The sequence below is a fragment of the Agelaius tricolor genome, unplaced genomic scaffold (genome assembly GCF_023055355.1).
Source record: "Agelaius tricolor isolate 1412-34295 unplaced genomic scaffold, bAgeTri1.0.p SCAF_1, whole genome shotgun sequence".
In the NCBI taxonomy this organism is placed as follows: domain Eukaryota; kingdom Metazoa; phylum Chordata; class Aves; order Passeriformes; family Icteridae; genus Agelaius; species Agelaius tricolor.
This window is the reverse complement of record NW_027269261.1, coordinates 48,998,422-49,026,351: the sequence shown is the minus strand read 5'-3', so window position 1 is coordinate 49,026,351 and position 27,930 is coordinate 48,998,422. Positions and strand designations below refer to the sequence as shown.

The 27,930-nt window shown below is 41.6% G+C and overlaps 1 protein-coding gene across 1 annotated transcript; it reads left to right on the top strand.

The window, feature by feature from the left end:
* Positions 1-4,395: 4,395 nt before the first annotated feature.
* On the top strand, positions 4,396-25,958 carry RAB32 (RAB32, member RAS oncogene family). The gene is made up of 3 exons (XM_071433155.1): positions 4,396-4,864; positions 21,989-22,266; positions 24,417-25,958. The coding sequence occupies exons 1-3, from the start codon at positions 4,636-4,638 to the stop codon at positions 24,564-24,566; spliced, it is 657 nt and encodes a 218-aa protein (XP_071289256.1). The 5' UTR covers positions 4,396-4,635; the 3' UTR covers positions 24,567-25,958.
* Positions 25,959-27,930: the final 1,972 nt, after the last annotated feature.

The following is a 27,930-nucleotide window of genomic DNA, read 5'->3' as shown; positions in this document are numbered from 1 at the left end:
CATTCATGGGAAAAGGAAATAAAAATAGAGCAGAAAAAAAATCAAAGAAAAAGAAGGCAAAAAGAAAAGTTGTTAAAGAATTACAAGATTGGCAGCTGTTATGATGAAAATAGAAAGGAGATAAGGCAAAATGGTGTGTAGAGGAAGTGGAGGAGAGACTAACATGGGAAAGATTAGAAGAAGTAGTCTTGAAGGAAGAGAGATACAAAAGCCATTACGGATCAGAAAAAAAGGAAGCTAAAGTGCTGTCTTACAAGCTAAACTATTTCACCAATTCATTGTGTAACAATCATGAGGCTATTAAAATTTCTGTAGCATTTCCAGTGGCCAGACAGTTCCTTAAATCCAACTGCTGTTGGAAGCCAGTGTTCTGACATGTGGATAAACATAATTTAGAAGAGGAACCCAGTGGCTGGGCAGCCACTGGTTGCAACAAAGAGCAACGGTAAAAAAAAATAAATTCAGACCAAACTTCAGCCTTTAGGATGAGAGGGTACCAAAAGCCTGTTTTGTAAGATACACATTTCTCTTCCTCATTCCTGAGACCTCCAGTGTAGAGAAGGGGAAAAAAAACAAAACCCACCAAAACCAAAGAGCTTTTTATTTTGTATTTGAAATATGAAGCACACATCCTATTTAAAGGCAACCAACCAGATAAGCTAAGTAATATGGCCAAAAATAACCCTTTCCTGGTCTCCCAGTGCAGGCAACTGAAGGTAAAATATAATGGTTTTATCCCAATTACTGTACCATAATGTCAATAGCCCTTGTTCAATAGAACTTTTTAGTTGACATTCAAGTGACAAAGAAAAGCCAGTTAAAAAGTAGAATTACATGTAAAAGACCAAGTGACACAGAAATTAAGCTCACAATATGAAGATTAGGTGGGTGTTGATTATATTTTACTCTATAACCTCATGCACGATTGATTGCACTGCCCCAGAGACACAGGACTACAAATCACTGAATTTTTCCAAGCTGTTTCACACAGGTATCAGCCAGCTTGATGGAAATTAATATTAATGAAATTAAGGCAAATTATTAGTTCAGGCAAGATGTACTGCTATATGTTTGGCATTATGTAATGTAATTAGTACTGATTAAACTATTAATCATGGAAAATTATCAGTCACATTTTGCCCTTGTTTTTTTATACTGACACCTCTGTGAACAGATGATGACTTTTGTCGCAGACATCTTTTTAACTAAAAATCCTTTCTTTAGGATTTTCCCTTCTGAGAAGCTGAGGCCTCAGAAAAAGAATGTAAGCAATAGTTATCTGCTGCTGTGGAATGCAACAGGTGGATTTTTGATTGGGCCATCTTGAATGTTTATAATTAATGGCCAATCAAGACAGAGCTACCTCAGACAGAGTCCGAGAGAGCTGCCTTTTGTTATCATTCTTTTCTATTCTATTCTTAGCTAGCCTGCTGAGGAAACCTCTTTTTCTATTTCTTCTTAGTATAGTTATAATGTAATATATGTACATCATAAAACAATCGAGCCTTCTGAACCTGGAGTCAACATTCTCGTCTCTCCCCTCATTCAAGAACCCCTGTGACCACTGTCACAGACTTTTATTGACTTCTTTGGTTTTAATATTGGTTCTTATCACTCCAAATCAGTATGTGTGAAAAAAAATTAAATTACAGTCTTCTTTTGCACTGTTGATATGAAACTAAAGTATCCAGAAGCACTTGTATTCAGTTTACTACTAGTAGTACAGTTAATAATATTTCACTTAGTTGATATAACTCTATCCCTACCAAAACCAGAATATCTGTCTTGCCTTGCTTGAAAAAAATAAAAGTAGCAGGAATGGAGGAAGTAATGGGAGGAATTAATTTCTCTGGCATCAATGAATTTTTATGACATGTAAAACAAAAATGGTAGTAGGCAGGCCTAACAAATAGTAGGAAATACATACAATTTTGCTCCTGTCTATGCAAGGGAAAACAATTTATCTAATGTCATGAAAGACCTGCAGTCAACATGCAAGCATTCCACACCCTGGTATATAATTACAGAATGTGCCTAGTAATCAATTAATACAAGTCTCCCAGAAGGTAAGAAAGTAATGTAATTACTGTCTCACATCTGAGGATTAAAGGCCCCAAGACTCCATCTAAGCCTGTGGAACAAGGCTTCTGCATCCATCCTAAAACCCAGCCACCCTTACATGAGCATGTGACAAGTCATTTCCAACCCACTTTGGTTTTTGCAAGACAAAGAAAAACTTTGGCACCTATCTGGGGAGAAATTTCAGTGCATGCCAGCCAAATTCCCTGTCTGAATGGACCATTGTGATGAAAAAGACCTCAGTCTAGATATAGCTAGAGAGGTTTACCAGACCCCATAGTGGTTAAAGTACCTGTACCTGAAATAATATTGACTCACATCTGCCTCCAACCTCCCGGATAAAGACAGTGTTACTTGCTTGTCTCATCTATTGGCAGGTACCTGGACTGCCCCGGGCCTCCTCCCATCAAGAAAAGAAAAAATCTTGTTTCTAAGTTATATTCTTCCCCCAGTTTATATTCTGGTATCATTATTGCTGGGCAAGAAAATACTAATTACAGAAATTGTCATGGAGTTAATATAGCATGACAAATTAACAAATTTACCAAACCAAAATCCCCAAACACAATTTTTCTTCAAGAATGCTGTCTTTTCTTGCCTTATTTTGCCAAACAGCTCTTCTATTCACCTACTCCCATCTATACTGCATGCCCCATCTTTGTGTGACATGGAAATACACATTCTCCAAAGCCACCTAAGGATATCTGGATCATTTTACTGAGGCCATTAATTTAAAGCATTGCAAAGAAATTAGTATGTGCAAAGAACTGTTATAGTATCAGGAGCAACTGATGATTGTTTGACAGATGTTACCATGTATTTGAAGCGCTACTTTCTTTCCCACTGGGGGCATCCCTTCAGTGCTAGTTAGATCTTCCCTTGGGTTACTGGCCTCTGTACACACAGGCTGTCCAGACAACCAGGTAGCATTTCCTGTTTGGGGTGGTTGCCATTGCTCTGCGGCACAAAATAGTTCTGTTTAGGTATTTACATGACAAACAAACCTTACAGCATGGAGACACTACCACACAATTTCATCCTCTTGTTACTGGCACAGACACCAGGGGTTGTGTGTTTAATTTGAAGAGTATGTTAGCAAAGATTTTTTTTTTCCCCAGCACCTGTAATCAGCACCCATGGTACTACACGGTCCTACGGTCAGGAAACTTGTTTTATGTTGATTTCTAACAAGGTGTCTGTTTCAGAGAGGCTGTGAATTCCCCATCCCTGGACCTGACTTTGAACAATCTGGTCTAGCGGGAGGTGTCCCCGCCCATGTCAGGGGAGTTGGGACTGGATGATCTGTAAGGCTCCTTCCAACCCAAACCATGTCATGCTCTATGAGTGCCTTGGATAATTTTTAAAACAACCAGAAAAGAATAAAAATATTTTATTAGATCAATTTAGCAACAGGAGGGAACCAAATTTAGCTGTAGGTGTTTGATAGCAATCCGGCAGATGAGGAGGTGATGTCTGCCCTGCTCACCCGAGCCTTTCCTCAGAGCGGCCATCGCTGTGTCACAGCTGCCGCCTGGGCACGGGCCGATTTACCCCGGTGTCTCAGCACAGCACGGCCCGCATTGCAGGCCCTGTTTGCCCCAGTGTCTCAGCACAGCCCGCACTACCGGCCCTGTTTGCCCCGGTATCTCAGCGCAGCCCGCACTGCCGGCCCTGTTTGCCCCGGTGTCTCAGCACAGCCCGCACTGCCGGCCCTGTTTGTTTGGCCTGGTGCCTCAGCGCAGCCCGCACTGCCGGCGCTGTTTGCCCGGCCGGGCTCAGCCCAGCCCAGCCCAGCCCAGCCCACACGCAGCCCTAGGCCGCACTGCAGGGCCTGCGAGGGCAGGGAGGGGGCCGGGGCGCAGCACCCCGCACCTATAGCTCCCCAAGCTGGCTCCTGGGAATGCAGGCTGGGAGGGAGCAGGGCCACTGGAAGCCTGCCATCGGCACGCATCCTGACAAGGCCCTCTGTCCCATGGACCTCTCTGCCGTAAAACTCTTTGCCGGACGGTGGGGAGAGAACCCGGGTGCTTTCAGAGAGTTCACCAGGAGAAAACTTCGCTACCGCCACCACCGCTGGAAGCAAAGTACCAAAGAAAGGTACGAACAGAGAGCTGACACGTCGCCAACCCAAGCCCTCTTCTAAGGCTCACCCCGCGCTGCCCTGCCGCTCCCAGCCCGGCCCGCCCCAAGCGGCTGCGGGGGAACTCCTCCCGCCCCGACCTTTCCCGGTCCCACCTCCCACCCGGTGTCCCAGAGTGGCGGGGCGGGCGGGCCGCTCCCTCTCCCCGCCCCTCCCGCCGCCCTCCCCCGGGCCGCTATAAGCCCGCGGAGTTTCCGCGTCCTGTGACTGCAGTCAGGTGGTAGCTGAGGCTCCCCGCTCCCTCCCACCCTCTGTCCCGCTTCGTCTTCCCCCGCCCGGCGAGGGCCGGCCCTGTGGGGAGCCGGCTGGGGAAAGTTGGGGGAAAGTTGCTGCCTGGGAAAGTTCAGAAGCGGGAGAGCCGCGGCCCCGGCAGCCCGGCCTCTCCGCCGCACTCCACGGGAGGGAGGGAGGGAGGGATGGCCGGCGGGGAAGGAGCGGGCAGCGGCGTGCCGGAGTGCCGGGAGCACCTCTTCAAGGTGCTGGTGATCGGGGAGCTGGGCGTGGGCAAAACCAGCATTATCAAGCGCTACGTGCACCAGCTCTTCTCCCAGCACTACCGGGCCACCATCGGCGTGGATTTCGCGCTCAAAGTCATCAACTGGGACAGCAAGACCCTGGTGCGGCTGCAGCTCTGGGATATCGCAGGTACGGGGCAGGATGGGCGGGCTGCTCCCCGCAGGGTGCGCCGGGCGGCGCTGGGAGCCTGGCTGTCGGGGGCCTGGCACACGGCCTCTGCGGAGAAAAGCGTGTTTTGGCTGGGAAATGTCTCTTCTTGGTTTTTTTTTTTTTTTTGTCTTACCCCTTATAAGCAACCTCTCATTCTTGCCTTTGAGATGTAAGTAGAAGGAGGTCTTGACGTGGGAGTGAAGTTTTTCACTTTTTACGGGCTTTGCTCTCTCTCGTTAGCATACTTTGTGGGGCTCTTGGCTTGGCCCAGGGTTTTACAGCAGTCCTCGAGCAGCTGCTTTGCACTCACTGCTGGATCCAGGGCTCCCGGAGTGTTCCTGCTCATACTGCTCTGCCTGAACTGCTTGTCTGCGTGGTGGTGGCCTTGATTATGGCTGCTGCTGAAATAAATTCAGGGTTCTGGCTCTGTAATGCATTTAATGTACCCTGCTTTACAGGTTAAAGGTAATTCAAACAGCTAAAATTGTCCTCAAAGGAAGAATGCTTAAACTTTGCATGCTTGGAGTCACCTGGTTAATTTTAAAGTAGTTTTCATCCCTGCTGCATTGAGTGAGGAAGTGGAACTTCTGTTATGCTTAGTTCTATATTCAAGTCACAAATTTGTGTGTTAGAAGCATACTATGAGCACATGGAAGCAGAAAAGTCCTGTCTACTTGTCCAAACATGCATTATTCCTTTCCTATATATGATTTAAACCTGTTCTTCAGCATCTCTCTTGTTTCCAAGACTCCTCCTGTGTACCTACCATGGTTAACTTTGCTTATGCTGTGGCGTCAAATGCCACAGAATAATCTCTGTTTTGCCGTGGTCTCATAAGAAGTCTGTCCCTCACCTCTGTAATCACTTTGTTTGGTACTGCATTTCTAGTTTTGTGTGCAACCCAGGTGTTACCCTGCAGCTCCCCTCATCTCTGTCTACCACTCTCAGAATATCTCCTTGTATCTGAAAAAGCAGACTTTATTTCAAATGCTAGTGTTTAAACTTACACTGCTGGAAGACACAAGGGGAAAAAAGCTGGTAGTTACTGTTTCCATTAACTTTATGCTTGTCAGTGGAAGCTCAAAAATGAGGAAGTGTGACATGTGGCTGCTGTAACCCTGTGACAGACCAGCTGTACATCAGCTCCTGGTCTTTTTGCTCTAAAATGCTTCAAATGTGATTCCTCAAACTGAAAAGCCTTCGTACTGCCATATGCTGAAATACACCATGGATCTTTCTGTTGCTGGCCTGCAGGGCAAATGAAAATATTTTCTAATTGCTGTTTTGAAGAGCGAGTAAGATGTTGGCAAGCTTTCTCTTCTGATGTGTTCCTCTTGTGAGTCAGTTTTAACTTTCTGTGACTCAATTATCAGTATCAGCACAAGCTATTGCAGTCCTCTGGGTATATTTAGCGAGCCTGGGGTTCCAAAGATTGAAGAGGGGAGGCTCTTGGCATCCTGGGGTTTGGCAGGCTGCCATCCTTGTGTTTGACTTCTCAGCCCTTTATTGCTCAGACTTGGGTAGGCTGTGTGCTTTGCCAAAGCAATCTGTTTCAACAGCATACGCAGAAACTTAGCTTTAACTTGTCACAAAGTTTGGACAGAACCTATTTACAGCTTGGGAAGTTCTATCAATACATCCATGCATTAGTGTCATCATCCAGAAGACAGTATTTCTCATTCTTGATTATTGCCCTTGGAGTATTTTTGACATAGCTAGCTGAAGACTAAGTTAAGAGCTGCTGACAAATCCTTGGAAGCTTGTGGTAAATTAGTTGAAGAATTAAATTTATTGAAGAATTAAAATTTTTCCTGTCACTGAAATATTTTTCCTGTTTTATAAGACTTTTGTATGAAACCCCTGACTAGTCTTTCCCTAGCAGTAATTAACAAGGAAGATACAACTGTTCTTCAGTTTGCACTCCAAACTCTTAGTCTAATCTGCTAGTTTAGGGTATTCTGTTTCCACAGGGCTAGGGGAAGCTTGCCCAATGGAAAAAAAAACAAGACAAAGAAGAGAAGTAATCTTGGTTATTTTTGACTGGGTTGTGCTGAGCCAGTGTGACAGCAGCAATTTGGACTTCTATAGCCCTTGACATCTGAGAGTTAATTAGTGAAATAAAGAGTATTTTAGTGTCTGTACGGGTATTTGATGGTCTTAAAGCTGTTGAAGTAGTCCTCAACTTGGGATTGTGTTCTGCAGCTCCTTATGTATACAATCAGGAATATTTCTAAATACTTGAGGATGTTAACAGATTTATATTGAAGTTATTAGTTAAAGAACCAGGTTGAAGATGGCTTCTATAATCATAGACAACATTCTCTAAAGTGCTTTATTGAAGTGTAGCAGTGTCTGAGCATGTGATAGTCATTCCTTTTTAACTCATCAGCCCAGCTGTCTTCTGGCTTTCAACAGCTTGTAGATAATTTTGCCTGCTGGTGTGTGCAGACAAACGGCTTTAGATCTCTTGAAGAGATCTGAATCTTATGGTAAGTAATGTTACATGTGACTTCCCTGCAAGCAATATACTGCTGGCATTCTGAATTTATTTTGATGCATTTAAAAAGGCTGTTGAATTAAAGTCTACCCCTTAAGCATAGAAAGGGATGTTATTTTCCCTAGATCAAAGCTTGTGCGTAACAGTTCATCGTAAGAAGCTTTCTTTAAAGAGCTGGGTGATGCAAGCTAAGGTTTTGTACCTAAGTCAATGATAAGAACTGACCCTGTAGTTCATGCATCAGCTAAAGATTATAATGCAGATACTGATCATAATGCTGGCTTCTGATTTGATTGTAGGAAAAGTGATGGATGTTGTGCTGTTTATTGCAATGCAGTAGGTTACTGGATAACTTCAAATTCTTGTGCTAGCTGAGGTTGTTTTGGTTTTGGGTCTTTTTTTTTTGTGATTAGATAATTCTGTCAAATAGAGCATGACCATGTTACACTGCTTATGCTTTTTCTTTTTTCTGCTGAAAATAGCCCTCTTGTTGTAAGGCACAAAGTAGTGCAAACTCTTGCAGCAGCATCAAAGGGGAAGGGATGTAAAATAATGAAGAGGGAGGAAGGTTACTGTTGTACCTAGACATTTGTATTGTAGAGATAGTCAGGTGCTTTAGTTTTTAGACACAGGTTGTAACTTCTTAAATAAAGGTGATAAAAAAGCTTCAGAGTAAGACTGATCAGTCACTGTCAAATTATCTTGGTTACAGCATAAAGAAAGAAGCATCTGAAAGGAGGTGAACAGATTATATGTGTGTTCATGCAGGAACTTTAGCTGCCCTTAGGCATTATTCTCGGGTTCTTTTGTTTAGTTGGCTTTTGTGTTTTGTTGCCTTTTTTTTTTTTTTATTTTGATGCATGAAGTAATGAAAAATTATCTTTCTGGATAAATTCTGAAAGTGTTAAAGGATTGATCAAAGGACATAAATGGTTGGCAAAATAAATAGGATGTAGGAATGAGTCATTGTAGTCAAGAGATGCAAACCAAAGAAATCTTAATGATAGGGAAGTGTTTTTATAGTCTATTTCAAAACAGTAGAGATTCCTACTTGACAGACGTGCTGCACTGCACTGACCACAGCGTGCTTAGGTGTGTGTGGCATATTGATGAAGCTGTCAGGTGATATTGAAAGAGCACTTAAAGCATTTTCAGTATCATAAAAAAATTTGAGCTAATCTAGTAAAACCAGCAACTGTGTTAGTTGTTGCTTTTGTGCTCATGTTGACTATCACTGTCACTCACATCAGCCTGTATGAAGTGCAGTTTGCTGAGAGCAGGTGTGGTAAAGATCATAGATAGTGGCTTGAGGTTGGCTTCTTGTGAAGAATGTCACTAAGGGCAACTTTTAGATGAATTTGATTTTAAAGCTTTTTTTGAGGAATTCTAAATTAACTTTTATGTAATAGCATTCTGCTTCCAGGATTTTATTAAAAATTCTTTGTATAAATATTTATTGAAACTGAAATAATGCTTTAAATGGCAGAGTATGGCTATGAAGTTGGCCAAACAGAAGAGAAATCATTGTACTTTGGTACTGTAAACATGCTCTACAGGCTTTCAAGAGCTGAATGAAAAGCAGCATGTAGCATGTAAATTTGTTACTAAAATCTTGCATGCCTCCTTGAGAGGAACCGAACTGTAAATTGTTATAAGTATACACAGGACCCCAAAAGGATGGAGATATCAGACCAAGTATTTTGGTTAAATACTAAATTGAGGAAGAGTCGGAATAACCCATCTCTTGTATGAAGACAAAGTAAGTGTTAAGATATGTGAGTGGATGTTAAGAGCAAGTTAACTTTTTAAGTAACTGTTAGACTTTTCTATAGGAAGCCATGAGAAATGGGAGTGAGTACAGGAAACCATGGATGTGGTTGACTTTCAAAGGCATCCAGGCAGTTACAGTATGCGAGATAGCTTTCTTCCATATGAAAACCCTATTTCAAGCAGCTCTGTATTCCTGCTGGTCTGCACTTGTGCCATTGGCATGTCTTAGAGGCTGCCAAGTTGCTTCTGTGTACTGGGGCATTAGCTTGTGTCTTGAATTATGGACTGATTTTATTTTTTTAAAATAAGGTCTAAAGCAAGTGTTAAGTGATGCTACTGCATCCCTGAAAGTCTATAGGAAAACAAACAGAAAACTTCTGCTGTTTGTATCCAGACCTGGCTCTGTGCCAGAGGCATGTATGTTTCGTTTGCTTTGTGGGGAAGTCTCTCCCAAGTATGGAGAATTTGAAGGCAGCAGTCTCGTAAAGTAGTTAAGGTATTCTTGTTGCAACTTGTCCTTAGCTACAACATGTGTTGAAGGGATTAAAATGGCAACTCTTGCAGAAAAAAAAAAGAAACATGAGAAAATTGCTTCACTATGTGCCTGGTACAAGTGAGCATAAGGTGGAGGCGAGACAATCCAGGTGTGACCTTCCCTCAAATGTGGAGGTTTTTTTCTCACCACTGTAAATAGTCTTAATGAGTGAAGGATGTGCACATGAATAACTGTATCAGAAATGGATGGAGAACTTGGAGCTCAGAGTTTTTTCAGAAACTTGTAAGTTTCCGAGGTTGTTTCCTAGTTTATATAGTGATGGAGGTTCCAGGAGGAGCCTTCAGGTAGAGATTAGGAGTGCTATCATTTTGCCTATAGCTGAGGCAGGTCACAAAGCTCCCAGTCAGGGCTGGGGAATCTTCTATGTGATTATGTCTTCAGACTCATGGAGATGTGAAAGACTTAATTTCTGACTGCTTCCTGCTCACACATGTTTAAATATAAATCTCATGAGAGAAAATTTGCTTAAGGGTTATGCTTACTGGAAATATGCAAGACTAGCAGATAAAGTTTGGGGATGGGAAGTAGATGGCCTGCTCACATAGATTTTGAACGTAGAGGCAAGAAACAGCACTGAAGGTGCATTTTGTTTCCTTCTAGAAACCATCCATCTGTGGGAAATCTTGTGTGGGTGTCCTTTCTTATGACTTTTCTGGAATAGCTGGATTTGGGTTATGAGCTTTCACTTCAGAATGACTTGCTGTGCTTGGAGCTCTACAGCTAAATATCAAAATAAGTTCTGAATGTGTTAAACTTGGGGTTTTGGTGTTTTTCCAACTTTCAGACATCTCTGAATACAAATAGATTCTGCATGTTTTCTTTTTTGGCAGTCCTGTCTAAATACACTTTTAATAAAATGTTATTAAGGTATGAGGTATGTTTGTTGGTCTAATGAAGGAATTTCCACGTCTTACCAGTGGGGTACCAAAGCTTTCATAATGGCAAAGGTTCTTTTGCTTAGTACTATGTTATGTAGCCACTCAAAGTGCTGTATATGTTATTTTGGACTAAACCTATACCAATTGTGCTGATTTAATTCCATAAGTGTATGGGAAATGCTACTGTCTTGGTATTGGTGTTGTAAGATAGTCTAGTGTGGTAATTTTGATTATGCAAGACAGGACAGTTCAGTTAAATGGGAGAATTGAGACAGATGTTCTTTGATTGTCTTGGAAATGAGCTTAGAATTTCCTCATAAGACATTTCAAGGTGTTCTATGAGAAGTGGGGTTAAAGATGTGATCCTAAAAGATCACCTGATCTATACAGGCTTAAAATAAAGCTCAGTGTATTTATCTTGCAGGTACTTCTAATTTTTCCATTTCAAAAATGGAAAAGCACTTTGTGCTTGATTGTCTATTCACTATGGAATAGATGGTGCTTCAGCCTTATTTTCAAACAGATGTCGCACAGCAGTTGGTCAGAAGCTTTTTGCTTCCTACAAGATCACAATAAAAACTCTTTCCCAGTACTCTGATACAGAGAGTAGGGATGGCTGAATGGATATACATCAAACAGGGGAAATCTAGCTTAAAGGCAAACAATACCTAAATTTTTACATGCAATACAGTAGACAGAAGGAAGAATAGTATGTAGAGCTCAACATAACTAATTTTTGGATTAGTTTATAAAACTGGAGTTCTTTGCAGAAGTAATAATCTCACGTGGGTCACCCACTTTTCTGAAGGCAAGTATTAAATTCCTGCCCTTCATATAATACTGACTCAAGTAGTCAGAAATTAAGCTGGTTTGACAAGTCAAGCACGTTGTCTGCACCAGTTTGTCTCTGAGGGCAATGTTGAATATACACTTTTCTCTTAATGTATGGCATTCACATGAATGTAAATCAAGCTTTATCAACTCTCCTTTCATCTTCAGAAGTTGCAGCTTCAGAGTCTTGGTGCTTAACCTTATTTACATCTCCACTTTGCCTCTTACTGGTTTGGTTTCCTTTAGGTGCACATTAGGACAGGGTGTTACCAAAGTGCATATCCACAAGTACAATTTGAGTTGGCAAGTGCTATAAAGGGGTAATTTGCTATAAAGGGGTAATTCTCAACTTATGTCATAAAGCAAAGAAAATAATCTTAGCTGACTGGTTCCAGAAAAGGTATTAGCATTCTGTAAAAAATAAAAGTCTTCCTCTCAGTGGTGAGGGAGACCACTGGATTCAGTCTCACAGCTGTCAGACATATCCTCCATGAATTCCAGTGGTAACCATTGCTTTGCTTTTGTAGTCTGCTGTAAATGGTTCCCTCCAAATACTTCAGAGGTTCAGAAGTGTGATATGCCATGTTAGAAAGATGTGATTTGCAGGAAGGGAATGTCTGTTTATGTTTGTGCATGGAAATATAGGGATACCTCTTGTGAAATTCCTGCAGATGTTAAAGCTAGCATGACCAGCAGTAAGCAGTGACTACAAAGCACAGCATGCTTCTCAAGCTACTGTGGCACAGTGTTCAATATTCAAAGATCTCTTCTGGCTATGGAGACACAAAAAGAGGATAAATGGAGTGTGATTATGCTTTGAGAAATGGAGGGATTTTAGGGCTTTATAGAGCTTGCTTAGAAATAAATGTCTTAACTGTCTAGAGAAGTCTGGCAAACTCTCGCTAGCAGTGGGTTCTGCATTAGCAGGTAATGAAAACAAATATTCCTTATTGTATGGATTTTAGCAGCTTTTCAAATAATAGGTTGAGAGGTAGTCTCTGAATGTCACTGCAAACAGCTTATGGAAACTTGTTCTTTAAGTGCTTCCAGGCTAAGAGTGCTGGGTAGAGCAAAGTGGCAGCAATTTGATACAAAATTCCAATCACACACAATGTGCTATGACACATTGACCATTTTAGAGATTAACATTTTTTCAGTCTCGTGATAAAGTTGTTCTGGAGACAAACTGACTTTAGAATTGTTCTCCTGTGTGCTGTGAAATGCTGTAGTGCCATGCAGCATCACTGTGAAGCACACTGTGCAGCTGTGGCTGCAGGGCAGCACACCAAAGGATGTGGATCGGAGGGTGGCAGGCATGAAATAGCTGAACTCTGGCAGATTACTTGTTTGGGTAAGTCTTGTTCAAGCAAGGTAGGCAGTACCAATTCATGCTGTTGCTGGCACTAATTGGACTATGTCAACTCCTTTGAATACTAATGCAGGGGAATTGTTCTATACATGCTGCATTTGACAGCTAGTTAGAAATTGTTTAGCTTGGTTGCATTCTGATTTTCTGGGGATTGAAATCTAGTGCTTGAACAGTGACTTTGTCTCTCGCTGTTTAGCAAAGATGCAAAAAAAAAGATGGATTCTTATACAAACATGACATACTGCTGCATAAAATAAACACAATGTTGGATAAAACCCACTGAACTCTAGGTGCAGGTGTTGCCTCTCAACTTCTTAAAGACACAACAGTAAGCTGTTGAAGTCAGTTTGGACAATTAAGTAATTAGATTAGCCCAAGACTACAGGCAGCAACGAAAAGTTTAATGTCTCTGTCTCTCTGGGAGCCTCTCAGGAACCCTGGGCCAGTCCCGAGCCGGCAGACACTGGGGGGAGCAGCCCCAACACGGCCGACAGCGGGGAGACACTGTCTGTGTGTGCCCCGAGGGTACTGAGGGCACCTGGGCTGGCAGGGAGACACTGTCTGTGTGTGCCCCGAGGGTGCTGAGGGCACCTGGGCTGGCAGCAGGGAGACACTGTCTGTGTGTGCCCCGAGGGTGCTGAGGGCACCTGGGCTGGCAGGGAGACACTGTCTGTGTGTGCCCCGAGGGTACTGAGGGCACCTGGGCTGGCAGGGAGACACTGTCTGTGTGTGCCCCGAGGGTGCTGAGGGCACCTGGGCTGGCAGCAGGGAGACACTCTCTGTGTATGCCCTGAGGGTACTGAGGGCACCTGGGCTGGCAGGGAGACACTGTCTGTGTGTGCCCCGAGGGTGCTGAGGGCACCTGGGCTGGCAGCAGGGAGACACTGTCTGTGTGTGCCCCGAGGGTGCTGAGGGCACCTGGGCCCGCAGGGAGACACTGTCTGTGTGTGCCCCGAGGGTACTGAGGGCACCTGGGCTGGCAGGGAGACACTGTCTGTGTGTGCCCCGAGGGTACTGAGGGCACCTGGGCTGGCAGGGAGACACTGTCTGTGTGTGCCCCGAGGGTACTGAGGGCACCTGGGCTGACAGCAGGGAGACACTGTCTGTGTGTGCCCCGAGGGTACTGAGGGCACCTGGGCTGGCAGCAGGGAGACACTGTCTGTGTGTGCCCCGAGGGTGCTGAGGGCACCTGGGCTGGCAGGGAGACACTCTCTGTGTGTGCCCCGAGGGTACTGAGGGCACCTGGGCTGGCAGGGAGACACTCTCTGTGCCCCGAGGGTACTGAGGGCACCTGGGCTGGGCGTCTGTGCAGCACAAGAGACACCAGAGACATCGGTAGAAGAGAAAGGGCCAACTCTTAGCAGGGGTTAATCCAAGGTTTTATTAGGATCCCAAAGGAGCTCCTGCACCTCAGGGGGCCTCCTGCCGAGAGCCCAGGGAGATGTCCCAAGGTCACATTTAAAGGGAGGTGGAAACCAAAAGTAGATAACATTTTACCAACCAATAGGTATCTCTGAGGGATGGGTACTGGGGGATAGACATATAGGACAGCGTATGGGGCAGGGCTTGGGGGGCTGACCCCTGGCCTCTGGCTAATCACTCGACGACTTGGACCGAAACTTCTCGTTGGGGGGGATGGGATGCTGAGTGATTGACAGAGAGCCAGGGTGGGGGTTTGGGGATGATCTCATCCTGGGAGAGGGGTAACACAGGTAAAGGGAGGGGGGTACAGTCTGGGATAAACCATTTGGGAAAAATATGGGAATACAAAACAAAACTACTTCAAAGTATTACAAAATATAAAAACGCACTACAACAGTTTCAGTCTTGCTGTAAAATTCCCAGTGACGGCTGTGCAATTATTTGAGGGAAAACTTTGTCTTTGTGGGAGAGAATGGCATGCCTTTTCTATTAGGTTGGTAGAAGTGATCATAGCTCCTGGTGCAAATCTGGTGTCTAGCTTCCAGCACTTGCCATCCCTGTGCTCTTGCTGTTTCACGGGTAGTGAATAGGACTGTCCTGTGTTAAAGTATAATGATAGCAAGCAGTGAATGGAAGGACTGGTCATTGATTTTGAAGTTTCATGTAGTTAACAAATTGTTAGTTTAGAAACTGGCTGTATTGGGAAATGGAACTTCAAAGCAAACTGCTTCCTAACATTTCAGAATGAAATAGTGACTTCTGTGAACATGTGGAAATACTTTGTGATATGATCTAAATAATCAAAATACTGCTGCACTTAAGCTGATATTCATCAGTAACTTTTCAATGGCTACAGGGTCTCTCATACATACTGAGTCTGTACAGTATATATTGTCAGTGTCAAGCCTCTGATACTGCATTGTTCAACAGAACGGCTTCAACTGCATCTTGCAGCTTTCTAATATAGACATAACCAGGGGATCAAAGGTTGTCTCTTACAATAATGTGTGAGTCAGTTGAACAGGGATTAACTGGCTTTTGCCCTGAAGACTGTTCTGAAGCATTTGGGAAAGGGTTAGTGTTGGGAAGAGTCTATCCAGTGGTCAGTTAACTTACCCATACCAACCTTAGAAAGAAAGGGCACTAGCAGTTGTAATTGTCTGAGGCTGCTTTTGTCTGTCAGAAACGAAGTACTGCAGTCAGTGAGGTTATTTCTAGTACTTGTCTCATACAGGAAGATATAATATTCTAGTAATTCTCACTTCCTAGCCTGTGTTTGTCACCAGAACCACAAATAACACTTTTTCACAGTGGTGGAAAGTAAAAGTCAAGCTGGATCTTCCTTAACACTTACAGGTTTCTAACATCTGCTAGAGCTGCTAATGTCATAGAATCACAGAATGGCTTTGGCTGTAAGGAGCCTTAAAGGTCATCCAGGTCCAAATATGCTGCCATGGGACTTGACCATAGGTTGCTCCACCCAACCCGGACTTTGAGCATTTCCAGGGATGGGGCATCCACAGTTTCTCTGGGCAACTTGTTCTGGTGCCTCACCACCATGACAGTGAAGAATTTCTTCCTAATATCTTTTCTAAACCTACTCTTAATTTAAAACCATTTCCCTGTGTTCTGTCAGTACATGCTCTTGTAAATAGCTCATCTGTGTCTTTCTTGTAGGGTTCCCTTTAGGTGATGGAAGGCCTCAAGTCATCCTGAAGCCTTTTCTTCAGGCTGAACAATCCCAACTTTCTCAGCCTGTCTTCACCAGAGAGGTGCTCCAGCCCTCTGATCTTCATGGCCTGCCTCTGGACTCACTCCAACAGGTCCATGTCCTTACGTTGGGGATCCCAGAGCTGGATACCACACTCCAGTTGGGGTCTCACAAAGGCAGAGCAGAGGGGCAGAATCGACCTCCATTGCCTTGCTGGCCATGCTGCTTTGGATGTAGCCCAGGATACATGTGATTTTCCTGCACTCCTAGTGCACATTGCTGGCTCATGTCCAGCTTCTCATCTATCAGCACCCATAAGTACTTCTTGCCCCAGCTGCTCTCAGTCTGTTCATTCCCCTGCCTGTGTTGGGACCCCAACCCAGTTGCAGCACCTTGCACTTTGTCTGGTTAAACCTCATGAGATTCCCATGGACTCACTTCTCAGGTTTGTCCAGGTCCCTCTGGATGGCATCCCATCCTTCAGATATGTCAGCTGCACCACTCACCTTGATGTCATCTGCAAATTTTTCCGTCCTTAAATAAATGCATAGTTCAACACTTCAATGGTTTTCACTTCTGGCAACTTTACACTTTTAGCTGAAATGGCTAAGACTGGGGATTGGGGAGCCATCTGGTATTAATAGTCTTGGAGTCTGTCTCCTCTCAATCTACGGCTACTATCTGTGGGAAACAGCAGGCAGACACACTTGAATGTGAGCTGTAATATTGATAGTGGTTCGGTTAACCTACTTCTTGCAGAATAACAGATCCAATCTAATTAGGTAGGACAGTTCTGGGACAAGATGTGCTGGTTTGGGGAGGTGGGGGATAGCTGTCAGCAGTGGTAACTTGCCAGTAACATGTTTATATACCTCTCTAAAAAGGAACTTCAGTCAACTCACACCTGACCCTGGTAATGCTAAAATGTACATTAGATGTCTGGAGAACTGGGAGATTCATCCTCAGGGCAGTTCTGGGTATTTGCGGTACTTTGCCCAACATCCAGCTGGCATCCAGAGTCTGGTCTTTTCCTGCCTGTGGCCCTTGAAGGGCTTGTTTTGAAAGTGACAGTAGTTCTAACTCAATTAGAGGATTGGACTATGTTCCAGCCATTTTGGATGGGGATTTAGTTTAAATCTATCACACTGGATGACAGTAACTTTACTGCGAGTTGGAATTGTCACTCAGGTGTTCCTGAAAAAAGAAGCTTTCACTCATTAGTTGATATAAACTATTAACTAGTTGGTATTGCCTATTAACACATTAATATAATAAGTAGTCTGGAGGAAGGAAGCTTGACAAACTCATTATTGTGCATGTCCAGCAGTGATTTGTACATTTAAATTGCTTTTTCTGGCTCCAATTCCCATCATGTAGGAGTTCCAAGTTGAAATTATGAGTGAAATAATAGGAGTCTAGGGTATCTTTTTTGCTAAATATTCACAAGAACTGCTACAATGGTAGTTCACACTGCTGTAATAAACAGGACACTAGTGTTTCTCCCTTATACTGAGAAAGACTGCTCTAGAAACTCTTTAAAGTGTACTTCAAGGCAAGGCTGCAATGATAACTTACCTTTTGCAGTAAAGGACAAATATAAAGCTTCTAATGTTCAATCTTAAATTACAGCCCATAATTTATTTCATGTAGTTTATAACTTACATTCCAACCCCATTACAATATAAACTGGGGAGTGAGAATAGCTCCCAAGTTCTAATGCAGTTTTAAAGTCAACTTTATTCCTGTGGTGCTGCTGTAGGGAGGTAAATTAGTTCCTGATGCGTGTCATTGTGCAAATATTTCACTTAAGGTTGTTGCAATTACTGGAAAATATGGTGGCAATAGGTGCTGAGTCATTTTGATATGGCAACTATCGTTAGAGAAAGCAGAAGTTTGCATTACATGAAATCACTTCCATAACCCCAAATTAAACTTCTGATTCCTGTGACTGTCCTGTATCTTAGCTCCTCATTTACACCTGAACTACTAAAAACTGTAATTTAGTGGCCTCAGATTTATGCCTAGTCACTGGACCTACCAGAATGATTAATCTTGGGCTGTCCTTTCTGCTGTACTAAGCAATTAGTTATCTTCCTGCTCTTTTCTTTCTGACATTATACACACTGGGGATTTTAAGTCTAGTTTAATCTGATCACTTTTTAGCCTTTTTCTTCTCTGGGGCTATGATCCACTTTCTGTACTGCTCAACACTATTCACATATGGAGAAATGATTATAGCAAATATCTTGCTGGACAGAGGAAGGGGCATGACAGATCTCTGAACTGTGCATGGCAGAAGCTGAGACGTTTAGTTTTAAGAACAAAGAATTATGTTCAGCCTTTAGAATTTGGAGGATTAGTGTTTTGTAGTTTGATTTTTCTATATGAGAGTTTGTGGATTTGTTTGAGGTTTTTTTTTTGTTTTTTTTTTTTTGTTTTTTTTTTTTTGTTTTTTTTTTTTTTGTTTTGTAGTTGGTTTTTTTTGCCTTGCAAAAGCTGTGTCTGAAATTCCTGTTAAATTTTCAAATTGCTGTCTAGAATGCTCTGCATCCTAGACAGGAAGGTCAGCGTGTGTTTTTTCAGTAATGACATGATTATAAAGGAAGTCCACTCAGTTTAAACTCAATTCTTTTCCCACCTCATGCTGTATACCTTTTACCAAACAAAACTCTTACCTCCTGGGCAGGCCATGTTTTATTGCTTCTGTCTTTGTATGAAATACAGTATATCCATCTTCATTAGACTCCAGACAGGATGAAAGAGCAGTTGCAAGGTAGTGTTCAGGTCAGGTTTATTGTTAGTGGATGTGAATTCTAGAAGTGAAAACAGCTCTATAACAACCTGGTTTGGGTTACTCTAGAAAAGGGAGGCACTCATTGTGTGATATTTGACATATTAAAAGGCATTAATCTCTAAGAATCCAAGGCTGTTGAGCTTGTGTGTGGTTAAGGGTAAGAGATAGCAAATCTTCCTAATATAAAGCTTTAATCTAGTAAGTAAAAATAGAAGCTTTCTTGCTGATAGGCACATCAGTTTTCTACTTTCACCCAAATTAAAACTGCAGAACAATCTGTATTGATGTTTCTCCAAAACTCATACTACAAGAGAGGTAAGAGTTGTTGGAAATAAGAGTTAAGTGATTCTTGTGGACAGCCAAAGCCCTTGGTTTATACTGTGGCTGCTATAGAATATCAAGCAACATACAGTTCCATGCTGACTTCCATTCCTAGCAGGACTGCTGTCTTCTTACATTGTGAGCAGCCACTGTACAAGGCTGCCTTTGGCAGACTCCTCAGGTTTGGTTCTGAGCTATGCTTTGTAACTTTGTTGCTTTGGAAGCCATATGTAGCATTGTACTAATTTCACCTTTTTGTACACCTTATATGTGATGTGCGTGTTTCAGGAATGGTTATTGCTATAGGAGGCTCATCTGGCCACCTTGTCAGCTGCTTCTGTCTTTACTGCTACAGGATGGAAGAGCAGTAGGCAGGAAGGGATTCAGTCAATGGTAATGTCCTTCACTTGCAGCCTTGTTTATGTACAGCATACACAGCTGTCTGAGAAAGGGTAACTGACTGATCTTTTCTGCAATTCCTAAATAACTTAGCTTTCCTATGTAGTAATCATGCTCTGTCTATTCCTTATGGTAACAATCTAGTAACCCTTCCTGCAACTAATCAATACAGCTTAATTTTGTTATGTAAGTGTTCATCAAATATTTGGAAAAACAGCCTTAAGTAAAGCCTGGAAGCCTCCCAGCTCTCCGGCAACTGAATAGCGAGGACTCATGGGACCATTTTCCTTGCTGCTTCAGATTCATGCTCAGTCTCATGTAAATAACAGCAAGTGGTGCTCAATTCTGGACCATTTCAGGGCTGAATTGAAGAACTCTTTTTCTGTAGAAGACTGAGGTTGATGGAGGGCATTGTAGACCTTGAGATTACACAGTTTGTTTTGTGGGGCTGTCCTTTGGTGTGAAAGGATATCTCCCTGTACCGGATACTGGGGTCAGTGCTTTAGCATAGTCCAAGGTGGCAGGAATTGGTGGTGAAGCTGACAGCTCAACAAATGAGGAAGCTGAGAAGGAGCTCCTCAAAACTTGTGTGGTGCCCTGGGCAGTGACTGGCTTAATGTAACTAAATTTGACTGTGTGGAACTCCATTAAAAAAACTTAACCAAAACTCCCAAAACCAAAATCCCTACATTCTACAGGGGGAGTTTCTTTTAATGTGACATCATTGACATGCAGAAGGAGTAAAAGCCTTCTGATCTAACTCTTCCTCAATGGTACTTGATTAGTGGAAACAGTGGTCAGTGGTATGGTTTCTAGTAAGGTTATTCTAAAAACCTCTTTTAGGCATAACAGTCCAGCCTAGGGAGACAATATGAATTACTTGTGTAATCTGTTTAGGAGAATTCCATTAGCAGTGTGGCTTTTCCAGAGGCATAGTCACAGAGATGCAGGCTTGGTGCCTGGCTTGTTGCATGGTCTTAAAGTCCATGGCATTAATGCTGCTTTAAAACTTGACTTTTGAGTATGGAGTTAAGAGATTCTTCTTGGATCATGCTTGTTCTTACACAAGATGTAGTGGGGAAAAAAAAATGTGTAAGCTCTGTTCTGAAGAATGTGCTGGGTAGTGATGCTGCTTTTTGCAGCATCACAGTTTAAAGTGAACAGCCAGAAATAAAGTCCACTTCTTTATAGTTCTTTGGATCCTTAATGTGGCTGTTGCTGTTTTCAGGTCATTCTAGTAGCTGCTTAGGCAACCTTTTCTGAAACTGTCTGTAGGGAATGAGCTAATCTTACTCTGAATTACTGACGTTAAAATGAGGCAAATGAGCTGGAAAAGAACACGGCTGAACAGGATCTCTTGTCACCTTCATTTATTGAATTTTGGTCTCTTTCTGAGAAGGTGATAACACACCCAATTCTCCTTGTATCTGTTTGTCCTTGCTAATCAAAGGTGGACTTGAATGTTTATAAACAGAGGACAACTAGATTTCCAAATACAGCTCTTCTTTTATCTGTTTTTAAACCTCATATGCATGAAAAGATAAAAGCTCAAGTGATGACACACTGTAAAACTAAATCATAGAGTTCAGGGACTTCTTTTCCCAGTGAAGACTTCCAAACAAAGCAGAAAGCTATTTTAGTAGCCCGGACTTTCCAAACAATGTGCTAGGACTTGATACTGCTAGACACACTCAAATGTTAACACACCATGATAGTCTGGCCTTTCAAACAGAAGAAAAAGTGAACTGGCGCACTCTAATTCTGTATTTCAAGTATTCTGGCTAAAGTAGTTGTACTTTATAAGAAAAGGCTTTTTTTGAGTTTTCTCTGCTTTATGGGCAATTGATTTTTTTCCCCTTGGATTTTTGTTGTGAATAATTGTACTTTAACTGTTCGTGCTTTAAATCCTGGGATTGCTGTAGAACTTCTATAGTTGAAAATTAATCCAGAGTAAATCTTAGACTTGAAAAAATGAAGTCAAAGTTAACAGATTTAGCCAGAACTGTTAAGCTAGCAGCTTCTTTTGAACTTGTCCCTAAGGAAAAATCTATAATATAGGTGACTTCTTCAGAAGATACTTTGAAGATTGTTAGCCTAGGAGCTTGCAAAACCCCTTGTTGCTCACCATTCAGCAAAAGGCTGAGTTTAAGTCTTTAGCTGAAGCAACTAGATTAAAATACAAGCCTTAATATTCTTTGATGAAATAATGATTTGTGTATAGCTGTGTTGGTAGTGTTTTAGGCACTGCTTGTCAAAGAACTCTACTCAACAAATAAGTTGACTATATAAGTGTAGAAGTTGAGGGGTTTTTTAAGAAAAACTCGAAGTCATAGTTGGGACTGCAAACTACTTTAAGCATCTGACTTGTCATGTATAGTGTAAATAATAGCTGTTACAATGAACTTAGGTGAGATAGAGAAGGCAATGTTTTATGCTCTAGGTGACTAGACCCAAATGCCAAACTTCTGTGGATTAAGCTGATACACTAATCTGTTTACACTGAATACAGTTTGTGCTTCAATATAAATATACTCTGTGACTGTCCTCTCTTTCAGGCCAGGAGCGCTTTGGAAATATGACCAGAGTATACTACAAAGAGGCAGTTGGTGCTTTTGTGGTCTTTGATGTCACAAGAGGCTCCACTTTTGAGGCTGTTTCAAAATGGAAGCATGATTTGGACAGTAAAGTACTACTTCCCAATGGCAGCCCCATCCCTGCTGTTCTCCTTGCAAACAAGTGTGACCAGAAGAAAGATGGCAGCCAGAATCCCTCTCAAATGGACCAGTTCTGTAGAGAAGGTGGCTTTGTTGGATGGTTTGAAACATCTGCCAAGGTAAGCTTAATAGAAAAATATTTTTGTCTCTTGAATATTGGCATGAGAAGGGTGAATATAATCATGTAGGAAATAAAATTATCAAGTATAGGAAGTGGCAGTCAAATTCAGCAAAATTTGAACTCATGTTTTGGCTAGCTTCATTCCTGAAGATGAGGCATATTTGGTTTAGATGAAAAGGTATCTCAAATTCAGAACATCTTGAAACTATCTGGAAACCTTGATTATCTGAGTTTGATAAGTTTTTTCATCTTGCATGCCTGAGGATCAGTCATTTTTTAGACGTTAACACTACTAAATGCTGATCAAGCTCCCCAAAAAATTCAGGTCATCTTTAGGTGCAGGTTTTTAAATTGCATTTTCTGTTGTCACTCTTTTATATAAGAAACAGCAAGATTTGAAGTGAAGAAGCTATTTGTTTACTCATTATTACCTACCCACAGTGTTGCTAAAGCACTTTTCTATTTTATCAGGCAATGTCAAGATTGAACTGGAGAAAAAAAAAATTGTTTTGTATAGTAATTTAAGTTAAGAAAGACAACTGCTTTAGTCAGTTAACTTGGAGTAATTTAATGTGTTATACAATTTTAGTCTACAGATGTTTTGTCAATGCACAGATTAAACTGGCAGCAGCTTAGTTGGAAGTGAAATTCAATATTTCCTTAAAGCCCAACTGATTCTTAAAATGAAGGACTCCTCTAGATGAGGACTGTGTGGCCGACAGACCAGTTTACTGGTCTGGCTGATAAATCCTTTATAAAGTAAGATAGGTCTCAAGGTCCTGCTTTTCCCTTGTCTGGCCTACTTCCTTCAGCTGCTGCTGCTGAAGTGTTACACAGTGATGTTTAGACAACTCTTAAAGAGTCTCTAAGAAGACTTTAAGAAACAAAGTAACAAGTTGTTCTTTGTTTACTTTAAGAGAAGGATACACAGTTAAAGGAATTAGTTAAATTAGCTAACCATTTGTTTGCGTTTGGAAAAGTATTTCCAAACTCACCCATCTGCTGCTAAAAGCTCTTTGAAGCTTTTTTGAGGCTCTTTGTACTCAAAAAAAATATCAAGTTTTTACTTTGGTAAAAGTCTTCCCCAAACCTTTACCTGCCTGTAATACTGCTATGTATAAACTGCATTATGGCATAAAAAATAAATGCCAGTAATATTGGGGAAAAATCTAATGTGAAATACTAGTGGCAACTTGTATTTTAGGTGGCATTTAAGATGAGACAGTGTAAAACAAGGTTCTTGCTGCAGAGAAAAATCCAGGCAATAAGTTCTGGCTTAGGTATTAATTGACTTGTTTAGAACTCTGAGGAATTGTAGTTGAAATTGCAAAAATTTAGGATAACTATCTTGTTTTCTAAGTATACCAAAATAGCTTATGGCTTTAAGTCCTGCTTACTTGGATATTCTATTAATCTGCTTTTGCCTTTCTGTTGGAACTGATAATTGGAAGTAATATACTGGGCTGGTATTTCCTTTGGAAGCAAAGATGAGCAATTCCAAACATGGCAGCCCTGTGCTACCAGATGGCCCAGCCAGGTAAACCTGTGGCCAGAGGCCCCTTGGCACTAGGCCAGCTTGGACCCTCAGAAACTGGGATATTCTGGCAAAGTACATCTCTAAGTGTCCTGCACACATACATTCTTTAGGGTGTATGGCAAGGGACTTTTCAAAGTATGCACAAGAATATGTAGAGTAGCTAGATAGGGCACCAGGAAATTGTTGTGATTTTGAGGATCATGGAAAAGATAAGTGCATCCAAATTCCATCCAAAACAGAAAAAGGGTCTAAAAGGTAGGACAATACTGCAGATGATGTAATTGCCTAGGATCTTTCCTGATGCAGAAATGCACTTAGGCATTTGTCAGTCTTCCAAATGCAGGTGACACTTATTCCCCTGACTGCCTACTAGGTTCGAATCAGATTTCAGCTTGTAATATGGATGAATAATTTTGTGTCCAACCTTTCTGCTAACTTTTTCAGAAAAAAAAGGGTGAGCGATGACTTCTTGCACCTAAACTGTTTGTGTTCTACTGATGAGACTGAAGAATTATTTTCTTTTTGGATAGCTTTAGGAAAGTGTGACTCTTAATAGGAATGTGTGACTGTTTCAAAAAGATCACTGACTTCCTTGCTTTCAACATTTTTAGGACAACATCAACATAGATGAAGCTGCTCGATTCTTGGTGGAAAACATCCTTGCCAATTACAAAACCTTTCCTAATGAAGAGAATGATGTGGGGAAACCAAAACTGGACCTAGACCCATTGAAAGCAGAGAGTAAATCACAGTGCTGCTAATGCTACCACCGTTCAGTAGATGTGATGGGATGAGCAGCAGGACTTCGCTTTAAATCAAAATGCTGCTATGGTGCTGCGATGTGACAATCCATATGGGGTGTCTGGTACTATCTGAATTGGTGACTCATTTGGGTGTTTACATATTCTTGTTTAGCATGAAACTGAGTAGCTTGTGAGTTATCATTCCACTTGCTTGAGTGTCTGCATCTAAGTCTGATTAGTGTCTTCTTACTTGAGAACATAAGGTAGTGTTTACACTCCTAAAAGGAACAAAGACAACATTCAGTGTCTAGTTTGTTTCTAGGACATATGCTACATTCCAAATAGGACTCACTTTTAGGTGACTCGACTCTTGCACCTTTAAAGTAAACTTTTCCTTTGTCACCATTTATGTCCCACGTGAGCCTTCTCACCAGCACAATTGTCCCTATTTATTATCCCCACCATGAGGATCTGTTTCTTTGCTAGTTCTCCTGGATCAAGACCTCCCAGAAATCTTGAAGGGGCCAATGACAGATGGGAGGTATCTTTCCTAGTGTGATCACTAAGATTGAGTGAAGTAGATGGCTTTTACCACTGAGTAAAAGCAAGATGGTTGTTATTGTGTTTAACAAGGGAAAGACATTGTTATAGAGATACTAATAAAAATGCATCTTCAGCAATTTAAGGCTGAATATTTTCAGCTAATACTTTACATATGAAACACATTAATGAATACAGTTGTACTGCTGGCACATAGTTGTAGTAACCTCACCCCATGCGCATCCAGAAATAAGCATCTAGTAACGTTTTCATGCACTAACACTGAAAACTTTTCCAAGAGTACAAAAAGTATCTTACTGGCCTGTGATGATGAACTTTTTCTTCTGTCTAGAGATGGTTCTGAATACCATGAGCAAGGAGAGAGGTCTTGAGGGAAATAGCTTAATTGGTTCATGCTAGTCTGTCAAGCTTTCTGTCCCAAGCTCTGTCTTTGTCAGTTTTAGAACTCTTTTGACTGCTTTGAACTAAGGAACTGGCTTACCAGTTTGTAACTGTATACTGAGATACTTATGTTTCTTTGTTATAACACTCATGTATTTTTGGCAGCAAATGAAGTTCAAAAGGGTTAGAGATATTTCATGGTTCTTGAATGTGTTCTGGAACTCTGGCTCTGATTGGCTCAAAGGCTTTGAACCTCCTCTTTATTTTAAGGGTTTCTTCTGTCCTGGTACCTCATTACTTCAGAAGTCTTACCTTGCTGGGTTTGATGGTGCTGATGTTTAAGTAAACATCAGAACTAGGTATATGCAGGATTTGACATACTTTAATCTGTATTGAGATTTCTTAGGCTGTCTTTTTTTCTAAAGAGTAACATACTTTTTAAGAGTCAAATAAATATATTTGGGCATCTTTTGTGTGTTGGTGTATGCTTTTGAGAACATGAATCCTCTCATATGTTCCACCCTATACTCAAATACTTCCATTGACATTTGAAAACAACTTTATCTTCTAGTGTGTGCTATATTAAAGAATTAAAGTTACCACAGCAAGGCTTGGCATAAACCAAAACTGAGTTTATTAAGCTTAGAATCCTAAAATAATTCAGATGAAAGGAATCTTAGGATGTCTTCTAAGCAGTGTCTTTCTCCAAGCAAGGTCATAGCACAGTGCTTAGGTGTTCATGTGGTGTGGTCTTAACCTCAAGCCATGGAGACTGTATGGCCCTGGGAAAGTTGTTTCAATGCTTAACTTTCCTTGAGAGTTGAAACTATCACAATCTTCCTATTCAATCACTTGAACAACTCCATTTTTACTGTAAACTCACTTCCAATGTTTAATCTCTGCTGTACTGTCTTTGTTTCAACTTTAATTAAAGCTGCACAAATGTTAATACCAACTTTACTTCCACAGAAAGTTTCCCCAGTTGTAGTGGATTGTGGATTTTTTGTTTTTTGCTTTAGTGTTTAGATTCAACAGCAAAATGGAGACCAAACTCATGACTGCCTGAATCTCATGACTGCATGAATCTCATCTGGGTCCTGTCACTGATAATATAATCCTATATTATTGCAGGTTATTTTCAAGAATGTCTAAACTTTTTCTTGAAGAGTTACTGTTGCTATATTTAAGCACTTTCCTTATTTTGCACATAACATCTTCTAAACCTCTGCATGAATGTAGGAAGAACATGACTCTAAAACTGGTAGAATGGTACTGGTTTAGATACAGGTTGTTACTACTGAGGCCAGTAGTATGAAATTACCTGCAGGATGTAGTCTTTTTTTTTAAATCTTCTGTCACTTGTCTGAGGAAAAGAATTGGTGCTTAAATAGAATGCTAGTCTTGCTTTGTGCTACAAACTACATTCTCACTATCCCTCTGTGGAGAAGGGAGCATTGTGATATTTAAAACTGAGCAGGTGCATTAGGAAAGCTGATCCAGGCAGAACAAAAAAACTAAGAAAAGACTGGCCTGAGGAAGGAAATGGTAGTGTCTCCCTGGTTGAGGGAAATGGGACTGCAGTTCATGCAGAAGTGTATAGGTTAGTTAAACTAGTCATGAAACCCTATTCTAATTAACCCAAAACCTTTGACTGGAAAAATATGTGGAAAACAGACACAAACAGTGACTTTTTCAGTATAGAATTTTCTGATGTATTTTTCTGATGTATATAATTTTCTGATGTATTCTGATGTATCTGATGGGCCCATGATAGAGCAGGTTTTCTGACAGGTCTTGGGACCCTGGGGGGAGTCTATGCTGGAGCTGAAGTCAGTTCTGAAGGACTGCACCCCATGGAAGGAACCTACACAGTAGCAGTTCAGGGAGCCCAGGGGAAGAACTCACATTGAAGAAGTTTCTGGATGATCCTCCTAAGCCCCATGCTGGAGCAGGAGAAATGTGAGTCCTCCCCTGAGAAGGAAGGAGCAGCAGAGACAGTATGTGATGAACTGGCTGCAAACCCCCATTTCCCGTCCCACTGGGTGGAGGAGGTAGAGGAAACTGTGAGTCAAGTTAAGCTCAAGAAAAAAGCAGAGGATGGAAAAGGTGTTTTTAGTATTTAGTTTTTATTTCTCATTATCCTAATCTAATTTGATTTGTGGTAAACTAAACTAATTTACCTCAATCAAGTCTGTTTACCCATGAGAGCAATTGTGAGTGATCGCTGCCTCTTACCTCAACCCATGAGCCTTTTGTTATATTTTCTTTCTTCCATCCAGCTGGGATGGGAGTGATACAGTGGCTTTGGTTGGCACCTGCTATCCAGCCAGGGTCAACCCACCACACAAGGAAACTGCTTGAAACTTAAAGAATTGTTGTTTTCGATGGCACTTTGCCACAAGATCCCCAAAATCACTGCTTTCTTTTATTTAATAGCTTA

Excerpts from the sequence above, each read along its gene's own strand:
- RAB32 (XM_071433155.1), top strand. The coding sequence starts at position 4,636 with ATGGCCGGCGGGGAAGGAGCGGGCAGCGGCGTGCCGGAGTGCCGGGAG. Across the intron at positions 4,865-21,988 it reads GCAGCTCTGGGATATCGCAG|GCCAGGAGCGCTTTGGAAAT; the intron begins GTACGGGGCAGG and ends CCTCTCTTTCAG. Across the intron at positions 22,267-24,416 it reads GGTTTGAAACATCTGCCAAG|GACAACATCAACATAGATGA; the intron begins GTAAGCTTAATA and ends CAACATTTTTAG.